The sequence below is a fragment of the Ranitomeya imitator genome, chromosome 2 (genome assembly GCF_032444005.1).
Source record: "Ranitomeya imitator isolate aRanImi1 chromosome 2, aRanImi1.pri, whole genome shotgun sequence".
Taxonomy (NCBI): domain Eukaryota; kingdom Metazoa; phylum Chordata; class Amphibia; order Anura; family Dendrobatidae; genus Ranitomeya; species Ranitomeya imitator.
This window is the reverse complement of record NC_091283.1, coordinates 101,441,043-101,463,400: the sequence shown is the minus strand read 5'-3', so window position 1 is coordinate 101,463,400 and position 22,358 is coordinate 101,441,043. Positions and strand designations below refer to the sequence as shown.

General features: G+C 42.6%; 1 protein-coding gene across 1 annotated transcript in view; it reads left to right on the top strand.

Annotated features, from left to right (window-relative positions):
- Window positions 1–22,358, top strand: part of IL1RAPL2 (interleukin 1 receptor accessory protein like 2) — a 1,239,912-nt gene that overhangs the window by 1,194,477 nt on the left and 23,077 nt on the right. The window contains exon 10 of the mRNA XM_069747077.1: window positions 15,501–15,671. Within this exon, the coding sequence (XP_069603178.1) occupies window positions 15,501–15,671 (171 nt within the window). The remainder of the gene's footprint in view (window positions 1–15,500; window positions 15,672–22,358) is intronic.

Genomic DNA, 22,358 nt, shown 5'->3' with positions numbered 1-22,358 from the left:
TGCCTGTCTGCGGTCCATTCTTTCAACTACTACTACACTGACCAGGTCACTGCTGCCCGTGTACCCCTGGAACCAATTTAAAATTGCCTACAGCCAGCCCAATTTTTTTATTTTAGGCCTTCGATGCCTGTCTGCGGTCCATTCTTTCAACTACTACTACACTGACCAGGTCACTGCTGCCCGTGTACCCCTGGAACCAATTTAAAATTGCCTACAGCCAGCCCAATTTTTTTATTTTAGGCCTTCGATGCCTGTCTGCGGTCCATTCTTTCAACTACTACTACACTGACCAGGTCACTGCTGCCCGTGTACCCCTGGAACCAATTTAAAATTGCCTACAGCCAGCCCAATTTTTTTATTTTAGGCCTTCGATGCCTGTCTGCGGTCCATTCTTTCAACTACTACTACACTGACCAGGTCACTGCTGCCCGTGTACCCCTGGAACCAATTTAAAATTGCCTACAGCCATGTGTTATTATTTTAGGCCTTCGATGCCTGTCTGCGGTCACTCCTTCCACTAGGCCTCCACTGACCACACCACTGCTGCCCGTGTACCCCTGGAACCAATTTAAAATTGCCTACAGCCAGCCCAATTTTTTTATTTTAGGCCTTCGATGCCTGTCTGCGGTCCATTCTTTCAACTACTACTACACTGACCAGGTCACTGCTGCCCGTGTACCCCTGGAACCAATTTAAAATTGCCTACAGCCAGCCCAATTTTTTTATTTTAGGCCTTCGATGCCTGTCTGCGGTCCATTCTTTCAACTACTACTACACTGACCAGGTCACTGCTGCCCGTGTACCCCTGGAACCAATTTAAAAGTGCCTACAGCCAGCCCAAGTTTGTTATGTTAGGCCTTCGATGCCTGTCTGCGGTCCATTCTTTCAACTACTACTACACTGACCAGGTCACTGCTGCCCGTGTACCCCTGGAACCAATTTAAAATTGCCTACAGCCAGCCCAATTTTTTTATTTTAGGCCTTCGATGCCTGTCTGCGGTCCATTCTTTCAACTACTACTACACTGACCAGGTCACTGCTGCCCGTGTACCCCTGGAACCAATTTAAAATTGCCTACAGCCATGTGTTATTATTTTAGGCCTTCGATGCCTGTCTGCGGTCACTCCTTCCACTAGGCCTCCACTGACCACACCACTGCTGCCCGTGTACCCCTGGAACCAATTTAAAATTGCCTACAGCCAGCCCAATTTTTTTATTTTAGGCCTTCGATGCCTGTCTGCGGTCCATTCTTTCAACTACTACTACACTGACCAGGTCACTGCTGCCCGTGTACCCCTGGAACCAATTTAAAATTGCCTACAGCCATGTGTTATTATTTTAGGCCTTCGATGCCTGTCTGCGGTCACTCCTTCCACTAGGCCTCCACTGACCACACCACTGCTGTCCGTGTACCCCTGGAACCAATTTAAAATTGCCTACAGCCATGTGTTATTATTTTAGGCCTTCGATGCCTGTCTGCGGTCCATTCTTTCAACTACTACTACACTGACCAGGGCACTGCTGGCCGTGTACCCCTGGAACCAACATCAGAAAATATAAAAATAAGTATTTTGCTTATAAAAAAGAAAATACTGGTGAGATATCAAATGCAGACATTTTAACATTAAAAACAAACACACAACTCTAATCTGGTACAGTACTAAAAATGGCCACCAGCTACAATTACTTTCTCCTGCAAGTAGTTAACTGAAAGTTTTTTTAAATTGAAAACACACATATGGCATCCACCGAGTGTTGTCCTGTCGCGTCTTCTTTATATTATTGCCGAGAAGATGCAAAATAATGAAAATAATAAAATCATTAATTACCAAAATAATAGAGAAAGTCAACACCACATTGCAAATAAACATTCATTCCAAATAAAGAAGCAGGGCGCGTCCGAGGGTGAGTATATACCTAATAAGAATATAATCACCCTCGGACGCGCAATGCTTATTTCCAACAGCCTTCCTTCCTAAGAATCAGCCCTTCCGTCGTGTAGAGAGACGTTGTGTTACACTCCAAGGTGTTCCCCAGGTTGCCTTTCCTGAGCTTCGATCTTCCGGCTCTCGTTTAGTAGTTCTTGGAAACTACTCTGCATTAGGCCTTCAAATTGGGTATGGGGTGTAGAGAGATGGTGTGTTCCACTCCAAGGTGTTCCCCAGGTTGCCTTTCCTGAGCTTCGATCTTCCGGCTCTCGTTTAGTAGTTGTTGGAAACTACGCTGCATTAGGCCTTCAAATTGGGTATGGGGTGTAGCGAGAGGGTGTGTTACACTCCAAGGTGTTCCCCAGGTTGCCTTTCCTGAGCTTCGATCTTCCGGCTCTCGTTTAGTAGTTCTTGGAAACTACACTGCATTAGGCCTTCAAATTGGGTATGGGGTGTAGAGAGAGGGTGTGTTACACTCCAAGGTGTTCCCCAGGTTGCCTTTCCTGAGCTTCGATCTTCCGGCTCTCGTTTAGTAGTTGTTGGAAACTACGCTGCATTAGGCCTTCAAATTGGGTATGGGGTGTAGCGAGAGGGTGTGTTACACTCCAAGGTGTTCCCCAGGTTGCCTTTCCTGAGCTTCGATCTTCCGGCTCTCGTTTAGTAGTTCTTGGAAACTACACTGCATTAGGCCTTCAAATTGGGTATGGGGTGTAGAGAGAGGGTGTGTTACACTCTAAGGTGTTCCCCAGGTTTCCTTGCCATTGCTTCGGTCTTCCGACTCTCGTTTAGTAGTTGTAGAAAAGTACACTGCATTAGGCCATACAAAATGGGTATGGGGTGGAGAGAGATGGTGTGTTACACTCCAAGGTGTTCCCCAGGTTGCCTTTCCTGAGCTTCTATCTTCAGGCTCTCATTAAATTGTGGTTAAATGGAACAACTGCATTTGGCGTACTAGTTGGTTTGGGGCCTACTATCGGTGTCTGCCACTCCTTGCTGTTCTCCTCCACTGAACAAAGCTGTGCCGCCTGTTTACTACGGTTGCCAATTTTGAACTGCATTTCGACTACTTACTGATTTGGCCCTACTCTCTGTGTCAGCCTCTCATTCCAGTTGTCCTCCACTGCAATGCCCCCTGGTTATTCCTGTGTTACCAATTTTGAACTGCATTTAGCCCACTTTCTTCTTTGGGCCTATATCTGTGTTTCCACTTCATCGTGCCCATTGCCCAGCCAGTGATAGATGAGTCTGCTGGTACATTGACCCATAACGCAACATTCCCCGTGCACGCTACACAACAACATTGTGACCCTGCTGAAAGTCAGGTTGCTCTTCCCGCATACCATACCACCTTACACGGGGACAAAGAGGAAGGTGCAGATGAAAGTGCAGGTTCCTTCATCAGGTGGGGGGAGGAATACTAGTTGGCGACGTCACTGGCACAGGGCCTCTCATAGTACGCAAAAGTGTTGCTGCCGGTGGGAGGCGCCCCCGCCGTGCAAACACACCGCTGTACTTTGAGGGGCCCTGTGCCAGTGCCAATGCCAACGAGTGGGCCCCCCCTGCTTGCTCAGGTTCACAGCACTTGCAAAGTTGAAATACTTACCTCTCCCTGCTCCACTGCCGTGACGTGGTCCAGATTTCCTGGGCCCACTAATTACTTGAACCAGCCCTACCCCCCACAACTTTAGCCAAATGACCCCCAATTTCAAATGCCTTCCAATTATTATAAGGTAAATTACGCTTGACAAGCTTCATTAAGAAGAATGGATGGTTTTGACATTAAAATGGCCACTCTAGGTGTTTTCCTGGCCCCCACTCACTGCCGACTATGCTGCCCCATTGACTTGCATTGGGTTTCGTGTTTCGGTCGATCCCGACTTTACGTCATAATCGGCCGATTTCACTCGACCCGACTTTGGACATAGTCGGGTTTCGCAAAACCCGGCTCGACTCTAAAAAGGTCAAGGTCGCTCAACTCTAGTGGTGGTGGGAGACTCACTACTGAGAGGCACAGAAGCAGCCATCTGCAGACCGGACATAACTGCAAGAGAAGTATGCTGCCTTCCAGGTGCGATGATCAAGGATGTGACCGATAGGATACCAAAGCTCTTCAGCTCCAAGGACGTCCACCCATTTCTTCTGATACATGTTGGCACCAATGACACGGCAAGGAAGGACCTACCGACAATCTGCAAGGACTTTGAAGAGTTGGGGAAGAAAGTAAAGGAACTGGATGCACAGGTAGTTTTTTCTTCTATCCTTCCAGTAGACGGGCATGGCACCAGGAGATGGAACAGGATCCTTGATGCAAACAACTGGCTAAGACGATGGTGCAGACAACAAGGATTCGGATTCCTGGACCACGGTGTGAATTACTGGTATGATGGACTCCTCGCCAGAGACGGACTACACCTCAACAAACCTGGGAAACACACATTCGCCAGAAGACTCGCTGCACTCATCAGGAGGGCGTTAAACTAGAAGAAGAGGGGACGGGAAGAAAAACATTAGACTCGAACAAAGACGACCCAGGAAAACATACTCTGAAGGGAGGTAAGAACATTTCTAAAACAATCCACAGTGAGGAGATTGGAACAAAACAAAATCCTCTAAACTGCATGCTCGCAAACGCCAGAAGCCTGACAAACAAGATGGAAGAACTAGAAGCAGAAATATCTACAGGTAACTTTGACATAGTGGCAATAACCGAGACATGGTTAGATGAAAGCTATGACTGGGCAGTCAACTTACAGGGTTACAGTCTGTTTAGAAAGGATCGTAAAAATCGGAGAGGAGGAGGGGTTTGTCTCTATGTAAAGTCTTGTCTAAAGTCCACTTTAAGGGAGGATATTAGCGAAGGGAATGAGGATGTCGAGTCCATATGGGTTGAAATTCATGGAGGGAAAAATGGTAACAAAATTCTCATTGGGGTCTGTTACAAACCCCCAAATATAACAGAAAGCATGGAAAGTCTACTTCTAAAGCAGATAGATGAAGCTGCAACCCATAATGAGGTCCTGGTTATGGGGGACTTTAACTACCCGGATATTAACTGGGAAACAGAAACCTGTGAAACCCATAAAGGCAACAGGTTTCTGTTAATAACCAAGAAAAATTATCTTTCACAATTGGTGCAGAATCCAACCAGAGGAGCAGCACTTTTAGACCTAATACTATCTAATAGACCTGACAGAATAACAAATCTGCAGGTGGTCGGGCATTTAGGAAATAGCGACCACAATATTGTGCAGTTTCACCTGTCTTTCACTAGGGGGACTTGTCAGGGAGTCACAAAAACACTGAACTTTAGGAAGGCAAAGTTTGACCAGCTTAGAGATGCCCTTAATCTGGTAGACTGGGACAATATCCTCAGAAATAAGAATACAGATAATAAATGGGAAATGTTTAAGAACATCCTAAATAGGCAGTGTAAGCGGTTTATACCTTGTGGGAATAAAAGGACTAGAAATAGGAAAAACCCAATGTGGCTAAACAAAGAAGTAAGACAGGCAATTAACAGTAAAAAGAAAGCATTTGCACTACTAAAGCAGGATGGCACCATTGAAGCTCTAAAAAACTATAGGGAGAAAAATACTTTATCTAAAAAACTAATTAAAGCTGCCAAAAAGGAAACAGAGAAGCACATTGCTAAGGAGAGTAAAACTAATCCCAAACTGTTCTTCAACTATATCAATAGTAAAAGAATAAAAACTGAAAATGTAGGCCCCTTAAAAAATAGTGAGGAAAGAATGGTTGTAGATGACGAGGAAAAAGCTAACATATTAAACACCTTCTTCTCCACGGTATTCACGGTGGAAAATGAAATGCTAGGTGAAATCCCAAGAAACAATGAAAACCCTATATTAAGGGTCACCAATCTAACCCAAGAAGAGGTGCGAAACCGGCTAAATAAGATTAAAATAGATAAATCTCCGGGTCCGGATGGCATACACCCACGAGTACTAAGAGAACTAAGTAATGTAATAGATAAACCATTATTTCTTATTTTTAGTGACTCTATAGCGACAGGGTCTGTTCCGCAGGACTGGCGCATAGCAAATGTGGTGCCAATATTCAAAAAGGGCTCTAAAAGTGAACCTGGAAATTATAGGCCAGTAAGTCTAACCTCTATTGTTGGTAAAATATTTGAAGGGTTTCTGAGGGATGTTATTCTGGATTATCTCAATGAGAATAACTGTTTAACTCCATATCAGCATGGGTTTATGAGAAATCGCTCCTGTCAAACCAATCTAATCAGTTTTTATGAAGAGGTAAGCTATAGGCTGGACCACGGTGAGTCATTGGACGTGGTATATCTCGATTTTTCCAAAGCGTTTGATACCGTGCCGCACAAGAGGTTGGTACACAAAATGAGAATGCTTGGTCTGGGGGAAAATGTGTGTAAATGGGTTAGTAACTGGCTTAGTGATAGAAAGCAGAGGGTGGTTATAAATGGTATAGTCTCTAACTGGGTCGCTGTGACCAGTGGGGTACCGCAGGGGTCAGTATTGGGACCTGTTCTCTTCAACATATTCATTAATGATCTGGTAAAAGGTTTACACAGTAAAATATCGATATTTGCAGATGATACAAAACTATGTAAAGCAGTTAATACAAGAGAAGATAGTATTCTGCTACAGATGGATCTGGATAAGTTGGAAACTTGGGCTGAAAGGTGGCAGATGAGGTTTAACAATGATAAATGTAAGGTTATACACATGGGAAGAGGGAATCAATATCACCATTACACACTGAACGGGAAACCACTGGGTAAATCTGACAGGGAGAAGGACTTGGGGATCCTAGTTAATGATAAACTTACCTGGAGCAGCCAGTGCCAGGCAGCAGCTGCCAAGGCAAACAGGATCATGGGGTGCATTAAAAGAGGTCTGGATACACATGATGAGAGCATTATACTGCCTCTGTACAAATCCCTAGTTAGACCGCACATGGAGTACTGTGTCCAGTTTTGGGCACCGGTGCTCAGGAAGGATATAATGGAACTAGAGAGAGTACAAAGGAGGGCAACAAAATTAATAAAGGGGATGGGAGAACTACAATACCCAGATAGATTAGCGAAATTAGGATTATTTAGTCTAGAAAAAAGACGACTGAGGGGCGATCTAATAACCATGTATAAGTATATAAGGGGACAATACAAATATCTCGCTGAGGATCTGTTTATACCAAGGAAGGTGACGGGCACAAGGGGGCATTCTTTGCGTCTGGAGGAGAGAAGGTTTTTCCACCAACATAGAAGAGGATTCTTTACTGTTAGGGCAGTGAGAATCTGGAATTGCTTGCCTGAGGAGGTGGTGATGGCGAACTCAGTCGAGGGGTTCAAGAGAGGCCTGGATGTCTTCCTGGAGCAGAACAATATTGTATCATACAATTATTAGGTTCTGTAGAAGGACGTAGATCTGGGTATTTATTATGATGGAATATAGGCTGAACTGGATGGACAAATGTCTTTTTTCGGCCTTACTAACTATGTTACTATGTTACTATGTTACATCAGAGGACAGAGAAATAGGGGGATTCGGGGACCCTACAATACTCACCTGTGTCCCTGGATCCTCTTGCTGCTCCTCCTGGCCGCCGGCAGAAGAAAATGGCGGGCGCATGCGCAGTGCGCCCGCCATCTGTCTCCATCTGCCGGCCGGCAGGAGAACAGCAGTTGGGGCTAAAATTAGGGTTAGGGGTAGGGTTAGGGGTAGGCGTAGGGTTAGGGGTAGGGTTAGGGGTAGGGTTAGGGGTAGGGCTAGGGTTAGGGCTAGGGCTAGGGTTAGGGTTAGGCTTCTTTCACACTTACGTCGGTACGGGGCCGTCGCAATGCGTCGGCCCGACATACCGACGCACGTTGTGAAAATTGTGCACAACGTGGGCAGCAGCTGTAGTTTTTCAACGCATCCGCTGCCCAATCTATGTCCTGGGGAGGAGGGGGCGGAGTTACGGCCACGCATGCGCGGTCAGAAATGGCGGATGCGACGTACAAAAAAAGTTTCATTGAACTTTTTTTGTGCCGACGGTCCGCCAAAACACAACTGATCCAGTGCACGACGGACGCGACGTGTGGCCATCCGTCACGATCCGTCGGCAATACAAGTCTATGAGCAAAAAACGCATCCTGCGGGCACATTTGCAGGATCCATTTCTTGTTCAAAACGACGGATTGCGACGGAATGCCAAACCACGCAAGTGTGAAAGTAGCCTTAGGGCTAGGGTTAGGGTTGGGGCTAAAGTTAGGGCTAGGGTTGGGGCTAAAGTTAGGGTTAGAGCTGGGATTAGGGTTAGGGTTTGGATTAGGGTTACGCTTGGGATTAGGGTTAGGTTTGGGATTAGGGTTAAGGTTAGGGTTGTGATTAGGGGTGTATTGGGATTAGGGTTAGGTTTGAGGTTAGGGTTGAGATTAGGATTAGGGGTGTGTTGGATTTAGGGTTTTGATTAGGGTTATGGTTAGGGTTGACATTAGGGTTGTTTTGGGGTAAGGGTTGTGATTATGGTTAGGGTTAGTGATTAGGATTATGGATCAGGTTGGGATTAGGGTTAGGGGTGTGTTGGGGTTAGGGTTGGAGCTAGAATTGGGGGGTTTCCACTGTTTAGGTACATCAGGGGGTCTCCAAACACGACAGCCAATTTTGCGCTCAAAAAGTCAAATGGTGCTCCCTCCCTTCTGAGCTCTGCCGTGCGCCCAAACAGTGGGTTACCCCCACATATGGGGCATCAGCGTACTCGGGATAAATTGGACAACAACTTCTGGGGTCCAATTTCTCTTGTTACCCTTGTGAAAATAAAAACTTGGGGGCTACAATATCTTTTTTGTGAAAAAAAAAATATTTTTTATTTTCACGACTCTGCATTCTAAACTTCTGTGAAGCACTTGGGCATTCAAAGTTCTCACCACACATCTAGATAAGTTCCTTGGGGGGTCTAGTTTCCAAAATGGGGTCACTTGTGGGGGTTACTACAGTTTAGGTACATCAGGGGCTCTGCAATCGCAACATAATGCCCACAGACCATTCTATCAAAGTCTGCATTCCAAAAAGGCGCTCCTTCCCTTCCGAGCTCTGCTGTGCGCCCAAACAGTGGTTTACCCCCACATATGGGGTACTAGCATACTCAGGACAAATTGGACAACAACTTTTGGGGTCCAATTTCTCTTGTTACCCTTGTGAAAATAAAAACTTGGGGGCTACAATATCTTTTTTTTCTTTTTATAAACTTCTGTGAAGCACTTGGGCATTCAAGGTTCTCACCACATATCTAGATAAGTTCCATTGGGGGTCTAGTTTCCAAAATGGGGTCACTTGTGGGGAATTTCTACTGTTTAGGCACATCAGGGGCTCTCCAAACGCGACATGGCGTCCGATCTCAATTCCAGCCAATTCTACATTGAAAAAGTAAAACGGCACTCTTTCTCTTCCAAGCTCTGCGGTGCGCCCAAACAGTGGTTTACCCCCACATATTGGGTATCGACGTACTCAGGAGAAATTGCACAACAACTTTAGTGGTCTAATTTCTCCTGTTACCCTTGTGAAAATAAAAATTTGTGGGCAAAAAGATCATTTTTGTAGAAAAAATGCAATTTTTTTTTTTCACGGCTCTACGTTATAAACTTCTGTGAAGCACATGGGGGTTCAAAGTGCTCGCCACACATCTAGATAAGTTCCTTAAGGGGTCTAGTTTCCAAAATGGTGTCACTTGTGGGGGGTTTCCACTGTTTAGGCACATCAGGGGCTCTCCAAACGCGACATGGCGTCCAATCTCAATTCCAGCCAATTCTACATTGAAAAAGTAAAACGGCACTCCTTCTCTTCCAAGCTCTGCAGTGCGCCCTAACAGTGGTTTACCCCCACATATTGGGTATCAGCGTACTAAGGAGAAATTGCACAACAACGTTTGTGGTCTAATTTCTCCTGTTACCCTTGTGAAAATAAAAATTTGTGGGCAAAAAGATCATTTTTGTAGAAAAAATTCGATTTTTTTTTTCACGGCTCTACATTATAAACTTCTGTGAAGCACATGGGGGTTCAAAGTGCTCACCACACATCTAGATATGTTCCTTAAGGGGTCTAGTTTCCAAAATGGGGTCACTTGTGGGGGGTTTCCACTGTTTAGGCACATCAGAGGCTCTCCAAACGCGACATGGCGTCCAATCTCAATTCCAGCCAATTCTACATTGAAAAAGTAAAACGGCGCTCCTTCACTTCCAAGCTCTGCGATGCGCCCAAACAGTGGTTCACCCTCACATATGGGGTATCGACGTATTCAGGAGAAATCGCACAACAACTTTTGTGGTCTAATTTCTCCTGTTACCCTTGTGAAAATAAGAATTTGTGGGCGAAAAGATCATCTTTGTGTAAACAAAAGCGATTTTTTATTTTCACGGCTCTACGTTATAAACTTCTGTGAAGCACTTGGGGGTTCAAAGTGCTCACCACACATCTAGATAAGTTCCTTAAGGGGTCTAGTTTCCAAAATGGTGTCACTTCTGGGGAGTTTCCACTGTTTAGGCACATCAGGGGCTCTTTAAACGTGACATGGCGTCCGATCTCAATTCCAGCCAATTCTGCATTGAAAAAGTCAAACGGCGCTCCTTTACTTCTAAGTTCTGCGGTGCGCCCAAAAAGTGGTTTACCCCCACATATGGGGTATTAGCGTATTCAGGAGAAATTGCATAACAAAATTTATGGTTACATTTCTGTTTTTACACTTGTGAAAATAAAAAAGTGGTTCTGAATTAAGATGTTTGCAAAAAAAAAGTTAAATGTTCATTTTTTCCTTCCACATAGTTTCAGTTCCTGTGAAGCACGTAAAGGGTTAATAAACTTCTTGAATGTGGTTTTGAGAACCTTGAGGGGTGTAGTTTTTAGAATGGTGTCACACTTCATTATTTTCTATCATATAGACCCCACAAAATGACTTCAAATGTGATGTGGTCCCTAAAAAAAAATGGTGTTGTAGAAATGAGAAATTGCTGGTCAACTTTTAACCCTTATAACTCCCTAACAAAAAAAAATTTTGTTTCCAAAATTGTGCTGATGTAAAGTAGACATGTGGGAAATGTTATTTATTAACTATCTTTTGTGACATATCTCTCTGATTTAAGGGCATAAAAATACAAAATTTGAAAATTGCAAAATTTTACAAATTTTCGCCATATTTCCGTTTTTTTCATAAATAATCGCAAGTAATATCGAAGAAATGTTACCACTAACATGAAGTACAATATGTCACGAAAAAACAATCTCAGAATCAGCGGGATCCGTTGAAGCGTTCCAGAGTTATAACCTCATAAAGTGACAGTGGTCAGAATTGCAAATATTGGCCTGGTCATTAAGTACCAAATTGGCTCTGTCACTAAGGGGTTAAGGTCTCTGCATATTATCACAAATGCAGCTATGCTGTTTTTTCAATATTTTTGCATCCTGTTAAAGGGGACTTGGGTTTTTTTTTATACCACAAAAAAGGCATATGCAAGTTAAATCCATGCAATTTTCAAACATTGCGCATAATCTATTCTTGTGCTGAATTGTTGTGATATTAACTAAAGATTTTACCCTTTGTAATGAATGAATGAAATCCACATAAAATTCTAACCTTGGAAATATTTAGAATTAGTAGATATTTGTAAGCCCTATACTAAAAAGTTGGCAAGATTAAATTCTTTACATCTGCAAATAATGACCACAACAAAGAACAGATAGCCCACCATAGCCAAATATGCAATAAATGTTGTAAACTTGCCATTATTGGCAGCCCATGTTTCAGTCTTCTTGATCTTATGGAATTATCTTAGCTAGCATCAGCCTTAAAGGGATTCTCCAAGAATAAGATAAAATGGTGTCCTTGACAATTCAAATTGCAGCCCATTCATGTCAGTACAGGCTGCAGACTGAAGACATACAGCTCCGAGATCTGTGTCTCAACTGTCAAGAGCTTTATCACATATACAGTACCTCAGTCAACAGCTGGGAGCACAGCTGTGATATGTGAAAAAGTATATCTCTTCCTCACTAAGCACTAAGTATGTTATCTTCAGTTTCATCCTCTCATCCTCCTCAAGGTTTATTTGTTTTAAAGTTGGGTTGGCAGTCTCTGAGCACTACAATATATCTGTCAGACTGACAGAGGAGGATGAAGCTGGAGATCTCCTCACCAAGCGCAACGTAGGGTAAAACATATTTGCAGGAAGTCCTTCCTGGCAGCACCTCACGAGGTAATCCTTCTCATCCTCTACAGCACCAGAAAACACAGAAGAGGTAAAATAGACCCTTACGCCGTTACCCTCCAGTGTTTTTTCCTGTCCCTAAAAGGACAGAAACATGAGGTGCATAGATGCGTAAACCTTATCACTCAGGTCAGGCTCAGGAGGATTGGGGAGTTTCCTTCCTCCTTTCAAGAATTGAAATACTGCGAATTGAGATACTGATTTGGCTTTTATCCTAAGTCATATTGCACGACTCGTTAAAGAGTTGATTGTGACTTGTAGGATCGCTACTTCCAACAGGTGGCGCTATAGAGTTTAAATCCTCTTTATCTCAGAAGAGGCAATTTGCATATTATACTTCCCAGAGGAGCATTGCATGGCGATTAAGCCCCCTTACCTTGACAAGCCAGAGATGGTATGTCACTCTCCATAAGGAGAAACGATACCCCTTAGGCCTGCTTCACACTCAGCGTATGAAAATACGGTCCGTATATTACGGCCGTAATACGCTGAAAAGACCCGAAAATAGTGGTCCGTAGCTCCTCCGTAGGCAGGATGTTTCAGCGTTTTTTGCGCATGGCATCCTCCATATGTAATCCGTATGTCATCCGTACTGCGTGTTTTTATCGCAGGCTTGCAAAACCGACATACGGCTATACAAGGGATCCATGTGTCAAAAAAAACAAACATATATACTGTCTATATATATATATATATATATATATATATGTCAGTAGACACATATATGTATATATATTAATATTTCATCCAGCGCGATATAGCAGAAAGCCGGTAATTCAATTACCGGCTTTTGCTTTCTCCTTCCTAAACCCGACATGATATGAGACATGGTTTACATACAGCAAACCATCTCATATCCCCATTTTTTTTGCATATTCCACACTACTAATGTTAGTAGTGTGTCTATGCAAAATTTGGCCGTTCTAGCTAGTAAATTAAGGGGTTAAATGGCGTAAAAAATTGGCGTGGGCTCCCGCACAATTTTCTCCGCCAGAGTAGTAAAGCCAGTGACTGAGGGCAGATATTAATAGCCTGGAGAGGGTCCATGGTTATTGCCCCCCCCCCCCCCGGCTAAAAACATCTGCCCCCAGCCACCCCAGAAAAGGCACATCTGGAAGATGCGCCTATTCTGGCACTTGGCCACTCTCTTCCCATTCCCGTGTAGCGGTGGGATATGGGGTAATGAAGGGTTAATGTCACCTTGCTATTGTAAGGTGACATTAAGCCAAATTAATAATGGAGAGGCGTCAATTATGACACCTATCCATTATGAATCCAATACTAGTAAAGGGTTAAAAAAATACACAAACATTATTAAAAATTATTTTAATGAAATAAAAACAAAGGTTGTTGTAATATTTTATTGAACGCCCAATCCAATCACTGAAGACCCTCGTTCTGTAAGAAAAAAAACATAATAAACCAACAATATCCTTACCTTCCTCAGATCTGTAAAGTCCACCGATGTAAATCCATCTGAAGGGGTTAAAATATTTTGCAACCACGAGCTTTGCTAATGCAACTTTGCTCATGTCTGCAAAACCCCGGAGAATGAAGGTAAAGTAGGTCAATGACCTATATTTACCTGCATTTGCGGTGAGGCGCCCTCTGCTGGTTGTTCCTAGATCGTGGGAACTTTCCTAGAAAGCTCCCAGGCTCGAGTTCATAAGAGGCGCCCTCTGCTGGTTGTCCTCATATGAACTCGAGCCAAGGAGCTTTCTAGGAAAGTTCCCACGATCTAGGAACAGCCAGCAGAGGGCGCCTCACCGCAAATGCAGGTAAATATAGGTCATTGACCTACTTTACCTTCATTCTCCGGGGTTTAGCAGACATGAGCAAAGTTGCATTAGCAAAGCTCGTGGCTGCAAAATATTTTAACCCCTTCAGATGGATTTACATCGTTGGACTTTACAGATCTGCGGAAGGTAAGGATATTGTTGGTTTATTATGTTTTTTTTTGTTACAAAACGAGGGTCTTCAGTGATTGGATTGGGCGTTCAATAAAATATTACAACAACCTTTGTTTTTATTTCATTAAAATAATTTTTAATAATGTGTTTGTGTATTTTTTTAACCCTTTACTAGTATTGGATTAATAATGGATAGGTGTCATAATTGACGCCTCTCCATTATTAATTTGGCTTAATGTCACCTTACAATAGCAAGGTGACATTAACCCTTCATTACCCCATATCCCACCGCTACACGGGAATGAGAAGAGAGTGGCCAAGTGCCAGAATAGGCGCATCTTCCAGATGTGCCTTTTCTGGGGTGGCTGGGGGCAGGTGTTTTTAGCCGGGGGGGGGCAATAACCATGGACCCTCTCCAGGCTATTAATATCTGCCCTCAGTCACTGGCTTTACTACTCTGGCGGAGAAAATTGTGCGGGAGCCCACGCCAATTTTTTCCGCCATTTAACCCCTTAATTTACTAGCTAGAACGGCCAAATTTTGCATAGACACACTACTAACATTAGTAGTGTGGAATATGCAAAAAAAATGGTGATATGAGATGGTTTACTGTATGTAAACCAGGTCTCATATCATGTCGGGTTTTAGGAAGGAGAAAGAAAAAGCCAGTAATTGAATTACCAGCTTTAAAGCTGTCTAGCGCTGGAAGAAATATTAATATATATATATATGTGTCGCACTGACATATATATATATATATATATATATATACCTATTCTATGTGTACACATTTATTCTACCTATTCTACTGGAAGCTGTCAGTGTGATTTTACTGTACACCGCACTGAATTGCCGGCTTTTCTCGCTAACACCACTGCGTATTTCTCGCAAGTCACACTGCTGGTCCGTGTGTAATCCGTATTTTTGGGGCTTCCATAGACTTTCATTGACGTTTAATTTGCGCAATACGGTGACAAACGCAGCATGCTGCGATTTTCTACGGCCGTAGAAAGCCGTATAATACTGATCAGTTTAATACGACAGATAGGAGCAGGGGCATAGAGAATAATTGTGCCGTATGTTTTGCGAGTTTTACGGATGTAGTTTCTGCGCTCTTACGTCGGTAAAACTCGCAAGTGTGAAGCCGGCCTAAGATTCCTATAAATCCACAGGATTTCTGCAACAAATACTCAACGATTTGGTGCAGAATCTTCATACACTTAATTACAAGCTGATTTCCAGTGAAGTCAAACTGATAAGTAGACCGAGTTGGATGACTAAAAGGATTGCATCATTACTCATATGTATAGTCACACATTAATGGAAGTAGAGATGTCTACTATACAAGTAAATGAAAAGCAAACAATGCAAGCAAATGTTTGTTTTGAACACTGAACGCTAATTTCTTTTATCTCTTGATTTCTTCCAAAGACAACAAGGAATATGATGCTTATCTTTCATATACCAAAGTGGATCCGGATTCATTAGATCATGAAAGTAAGGAGGAGGAACAGTTCGCACTAGAAATTCTTCCAGACATCCTAGAGAAACATTATGGATACAAGCTTTTCGTTCCAGACAGGGACATGATCCCCAGCGGGAGTAAGTCTGTTTCAAATTTCTTTGCTTAGCTTTACATAGGGGTTTGTGTCTTTAAAAAAAAAAAAAAACAATATATACTATATGCCTGTCTGTATATGACATCTGTATGGCCAATCATTTAGAAATCCTCTTTCAGGATAAAAAATATGAGGTATTTAAACACCATGGGCCTTGTGTTATAACCAGAGATTAAGGAATCTTTTAAACTTCATATTCACTAAGATTGACAAATTTTTCTCAAAATTTTGATTAGCAGCGAATTGCTGTGAATGGCCCAGAAACAGAGGTGTGTAACACTCTTATGGTCTTCTAGCACTGTATTCATCCCCTTTTATTCTTAGTCATAGTCATCACACCAAAGAAACAGATGGTAACCCGGTAGTAACAAGAAAAGCCCAGTTAATATCACAGCATTATGACAGACTTTTCACATTGCTTTTTTAATTAAAAAAAAAAAGCAATCACAAAATTATTTAATTACCCCTCTTAGTCATTTGTGATGATGCAGATCATTATGTGCAGAACACTGACTTAAATTGATGCAGTCGCTGTCAAAGGTAACATCATGATGCTGTAACTGAGAAGAGTGATGTGCCATGTATTCTATAATGCCTTGCCCTTCCTCCTACTAATACGCTTGTCTGAGGCAAAAAAAGTAAATTGAGACCTACATTTGGTACTATTACTGCCAGGACAGCCAGTGGTGTTGTTTTTGCTAGCGGAACCTTTTGACAATCTTTTTGACCCCAATTATTCAACCCTTTTCAAAAAGGACAAGCTAAGAAAAGCTACGTAGGTACATGTAACAGAAAGGAAAATGTGGCAAAAGGTGTGGCATGCACTGTTGTCAAATTGGACTTCTAAAACAGGATTGCAAAAGCAGATATGCACAGTTAAATGTCTACATTTTTTGATCCCCTCCCTTCTTAAAATTTGATTGTAATAAATTCACTCATTCCTAGTTATAATGTAAAGCGCATACCAGCGTCCTTGCTTTTTATTGCAAAACCAATCAGTTGAAATACTGTGATAGGATCCAAGAAATCTATTTAAAAAAAGTAGTTTAGATACTTGGGACATTCAGATTGACTTTTAAGAAATTTTATGACCCTAACCCCTTTATGAACTATGAGGTATAGGTATGTCATAGGTCATTTTCCCTTCTTTGATGCGGGCACTGACAGTGACATTTGACAGATGAGCAATTCTGCTACACATAGAAGAGCTGAAGCACTGCTATGTGTAGCACAAGCAATCAGAAGATCACAGCTTTAAGTCTCCTAAGGATACTATTGAAACAAAAAAAAGTGTGAAAAAAGAGTTTTTAAAAATACTAAAGAAATATAAAAGTTTAAATCCTCCCTTTTTGCCTCATTCAAAGTAAAAATGAAAACACACACATATATTTGGTATCATTGCTTTCACAATCTCCCAAAATATCAAAATATATATTTTTTATAGTTTTACTGGAGCCAAAAGAAGACAGAGATAGATGGGAAATAAGTAGGTAGGAAAGTGTCCTGAATTTTTTTATAGGGTTATGTCTCCTAAGAGGTGCCGTGCTTGGTTCGAACACTCATTTTGTGTTGAGTGGCTAAGTATTTGTGATAAAAATACTCCGAAAGAACATAAAATCCCTTTTCAGACATCTTTAGTTACAAAGAATATCTAATCAAAATCCTTCCATCTCTTCCAAAGATGGCTTGGCATACTCTTCTTGATTTCAAGCATTGGAAGAGATGCATCAGTGGCAAATTGTCCCCGTTATTTATAAACCTAAAAGCTTTGTCAAGCATTACCTTACACTGACTGCATTTAGTAAGATGACTTTCTACTGCATTACTACCATTAGTGCCAAGGAACCTTTTAGGGGATCTACTTAACCCCTTCGCGCCATTCGCCGTACTAGTACTGCGCTGCCGGCACTGCATTTGTGCCAGCAGCAGTACTAGTATGGCGCACCGATCACCGCGGTCTCGCGCTGAGCGCTGCGGTGATCGGGTGCGGGTGTCAGCTGTATATGACAGCTGACACCCCGCAGCAATGCCCACGATCTGCGCTATCGCCGATCGCTGGCATTTAACCCCTCTGATGCCGCTGTCAGTAGTGACAGCGGCATAGAGGGGGATCGCGCAGGGACGGGGGCTCCCTGCGCTCTCCCACCGGAGAAACGCGATGAGATCGCGTTGCTCCGGTGACCCGGAAGGAGTCCCCGGATCCAAGATGGCCGCCGGACTCCTTCCGGGTCATGAAATGTCCTGGCTAGCTGGCGCCTGCTGAGAGTTGCTGAGAGCAGGCGCCAGAAAGCCAGCTAAACTGCCTGTCAGATCGTTGATCTGACAGAGTGCTATGTACAGTGTCAGATCAACGATCTGATCTAATACAGAGATGTCCCACCCTGGGACAATGGTAGAAAATTAAAAAAAAAAATAGAATGTATAAAAAAAAAAAAAAAACATTTCCCAGTAAATCCATTTATTTATGTAAATTAAAAAAACAATAAAAGTACACATATTTGGTATCGCCGCGTCCGTAACGACCCGCTCTATAAAACTATCCCACTAGTTAACCCCTTCAGTGAACACCGCAAAAAAAATAAATAAAAAACAAGGCAAAAAACATTGCTTTATTATCATACAGGCGAACAAAAAGTGGAATAACACGCGATCAAAATGACAGATATAAATAACCATGGTACAGCTGAAAATGTCATCTTGTCCCGCAAAAAAAAAGCTGCCATACAGCATCATCAGCAGAAAAATAAAAAAGTTATAGCTCTCAGAATAAAGCGATGCAAAAGCAATTATTTTTTTATATAAAATAGTTTTTATTGTGTAAAAGCGCCAAAACATAAAAAAATTACATAAATGAGGTATCGCTGTAATCGTACTGACCTGAAGAATAAAACTGCTTTATCCATTTTACCACACGTGGAACGGTATAAACGCCCCCCCCAAAAGAAATTCAGGAATTGCTGTTTTTTGTTCATTCCGCCTCCCAAAAATCGGAATAAAAAGCGATCAAAAAATGTCATCTGCCCGAAAATTTTACCAATGAAAACGTCAACTCGTCCCGCAAAAATCAAGATCTCACATGACTCTGTGGGCCAAAATATGGATAAATTATAGCTCTCAAAATGTGGTGATGCAAAAACTTTTTTTTGCAATAAAAAGCGTCTTTTAGTGTGTGACAGCTGCCAACCCTAAAAATCCGCCAACAAAACGCTATAAAAGTAAATCAAACCCCCCTTCATCACCCCCTTAGTTAGGGAAAAATAATAAAATGTAAAAAAATATATTTATTTCCATTTTCCCATTAGGGTTAGGGTTAGGGCTAGGGTTAGGGCTAGGGTCAGGGCTAGGGTTAGGGCTAGGGTTAGGGTTAGGGTTGGGGTTGGGGCTAGGGTTAGGGTTGGGGTTAGGGTTTCAGTTAGAATTGGGGGTTTCCACTGTTTAGGCACATCAGGGGCTCTCCAAACGCGACACGTTGTCCGATCTCAATTCCAGCCAATTCTGCTTTGAAAAAGTAAAACAGTGCTCCTTCCCTTCCGAGTTCTCCTGTGCGCCCAAACAGTGGTTCCCCCCAACATATGGGGTATCAGCGTTCTCAGGACAAGTTGGACAACAACTTTTGGGGTCCAATTTGTCCTGTTTCCCTTGGGAAAATAAAAACATAGGGGATAAAATATCATTTTCGTGGAAAAAAAATATTTTTTATTTTCACGGCTCTGCATTATAAACTGTAGTGAAACACTTGTTGGTTCAAAGCTCTCACAACACATCTAGATAAGTTCCTTGGGGGGTCTAGTTTCCAATATGGGGTCACTTGTGGGGGGTTTCTACTGTTTAGGTACATCAGGGGCTCTGCAAATGCAACATGACGCCTGCAGACCAATCCATCTAAGTCTGCATTTCAAATGGCGCTCCTTCCCTTCCGAGCTCTGCCGTGCACCCAAACAGTGGTTCCCCCCAACATATGGGGTATTAGCGTTCTCAGGACAAGTTGGACAACAACTTTTGGGGTCTAATTTGTCCTGTTACCCTTAGAAAAATAAAAACGTGGGGGCTAAAATATCATTTTCGTGGAAAAAAAATATTTTTTATTTTCACGGCTCTGCGTTATAAACTGTAGTGAAACACTTGTTGGTTCAAAGCTCTCACAACACATCTAGATAAGTTCCTTGAGGGGTCTAGTTTCCAATATGGGGTCACTTGTGGTGGGTTTCTACTGTTTAGGTACATCAGGGGCTCTGCAAATGCAACATGACACCTGCAGACCATTCCATCTAAGTCTGCATTTCAAACGGTGCTCCTTCCCTTCCGAGCTCTGCCATGCACTCAAATGGTGGTTCCCCCCCACATATGGGGTATCAGCGTACTCAGGACAAATTGGACAATAACATTTGTGGTCCAATTTCTCCTGTTACCCTTGGGAAAAAAATTGTGGGCTAAAACATCATTTTGTGGAAAGAAAAAATGATTTTTTAATTTTCACAATGCTACATTCTAAACTTTAGTGAAACAATTGGGGGTTAAAAGTGCTGACCACACATCTAGATAAGTTCCTTAGGGGGTCTTCTTTCCAAAATGGGGTCACTTGTGGGGGGTTTCCACTGTTAAGGCACGTCAGGGGCTCTCCAAATGCGACATGGCGTCCGATCTCAATTCCAGCCAATTTTGCATTGAAAAGTCAAATGGCACTCCTTCCCTTCCGAGCTCTGCCATGCGCTCAAACAGTGGTTTATCCCCATATATGAAGTATCAGCGTACTCAGGACAAATTGCACCACAACTTTTGGGGTCCAATTTATCCTGTTACCCTTGGGAAAATAAAAAATTTGGGGCAAAAAGATAATTTTTTGTGAAAATTAATATGAAATTTTTTTTACGGCTCTACATTATAAACTTCTGTGAAGTACTTGGAGGTTCAAAGTGCTCACCACACATCTAGATTAGTTCCTTAGGGGGTCTACTTTCCAAAATGGTGTCACTTGTGGGGGTTTCTACTGTTTAGGCAAGTCAGGGGCTCTCCAATCGTGACATGGGCTCCAATCTCAATTCTAGCAAATCTTGCATTGAAAAGTCAAATGGCACTCCTTCCCTTCCGAGCTCTGCCATGTGCCCAAACAGTGGTTTACCCCCACATATGGGGTATCTGCGTACTCAGGACAAATTGTACAACGACTTTTGTGGTCCAATTTCTCCTGTTACCCTTGGTAAAATGAAACAAATTGGACCTGAAGTAAAAATTTTGTGAAAAAAAAGTTAAATGTTCAATTTTTTTAAACATTCAAAAAATTCCTGTGAAGCACCTGAAGGGTTAGTAAACTTTTTGAATGTGGTTTTGAGTACCTTGAGGGGTGCAGTTTTTAGAATGGTGTCACTTTTGGGCATTTTCTGTCATATAGACTCCTCAAAGTCACTTCAAGTGTGAGGTGGTCCGTAAAAAAAATGGTTTTGCAAATTTTGTTGCAAAAATGAGAAATCGCTGGTCAACTTTTAACCCTTATAACTCCCTAACAAAAAAAAATTATGTTTCCAAAATTGTGCTGATGTAAAGCAGACATGTGGGAAATGTTGTTTATTAACTATATTATGTGATATAACTCTCTAATTTAAGGGCATAAAAACTAAGAGTTTGAAAATTGCAAAATTTTCATAATTTCCGACAAATTTTTGTTTTTTTCACAAATAAATGCAAGTCATATCGAAGAAGTATTACCACTATCATGAAGTACAATATGTCATGAGAAAACAGTGTCAGAATCACCAGGATCCGTTGAAGCGTTTCAGAGTTATGACCTCATAAAGTGACAGTGGTCAGAATTGTAAAAATTGGCCCTGTCACTTAGGTGAAAACAGGCTTTGGGGTGAAGGGGTTAAAGAAACCATGTTGACACTTATGGAAAACAAAACAGTCTTTTCTTTTAGGATTGGCTAAAGGATTTTAAAGAGCACCTTTAGTAGTTAGCAGATCAGTGGGGGTCCATGTAATAAGACCCCCTACTGCCCTCCTTTTCCTGATCGCTCCAAAAGTTTCTCTGCATAAAAACACTAAACTTCTGCCTGAGTGTGTGCCCTGATTAGAGTACAAGCAGAATCGAATGTCTAAGGGTACCGTCACATTAAGAGACGCTGCAGCGATATAGACAACGATGCTGATCACTGCAGCGTCGCTGTGTGGTCGCTAGAGAGCTGTCACACAGACAGCTCTCCAGCGACCAACGATGCCGAGGTCCCCGGGTAACCAGGGTAAACATTGGGTTACTAAGCGCAGGGCCGCGCTTAGTAACCCGATATTTATCCTGGTTACCTAAAAAAAACAAACACTACATACTTAAATTCCGGTGTCTGTCGCGTCCCTCGCAGTCAGCTTCCCGCACTGACTGTGAGCGCCGGCCTGCCGTAAAGCAGAGCACAGCGGTGACGTCAATGCTGTGCTTTACGGCCGGCGCTCACAATCAGTGTGGGAAGCTGACGGCGAGGGACGCGACAGACACCAGAATGTAAGTATGTAGAGTTTGTTTTTCTAGGTTACCAGGGTAAATATCGGGCTACTAAGCGCGGCCCTGCGCTTAGTAACCCGATGTTTACCTTGGTTACAAGTGAAGACATTGCTGAATCAGCGTCACACACGTCGATTCAGCGATGTCAGCGGGTGATCCAGCTACGAAATAAAGTTCTGGCCT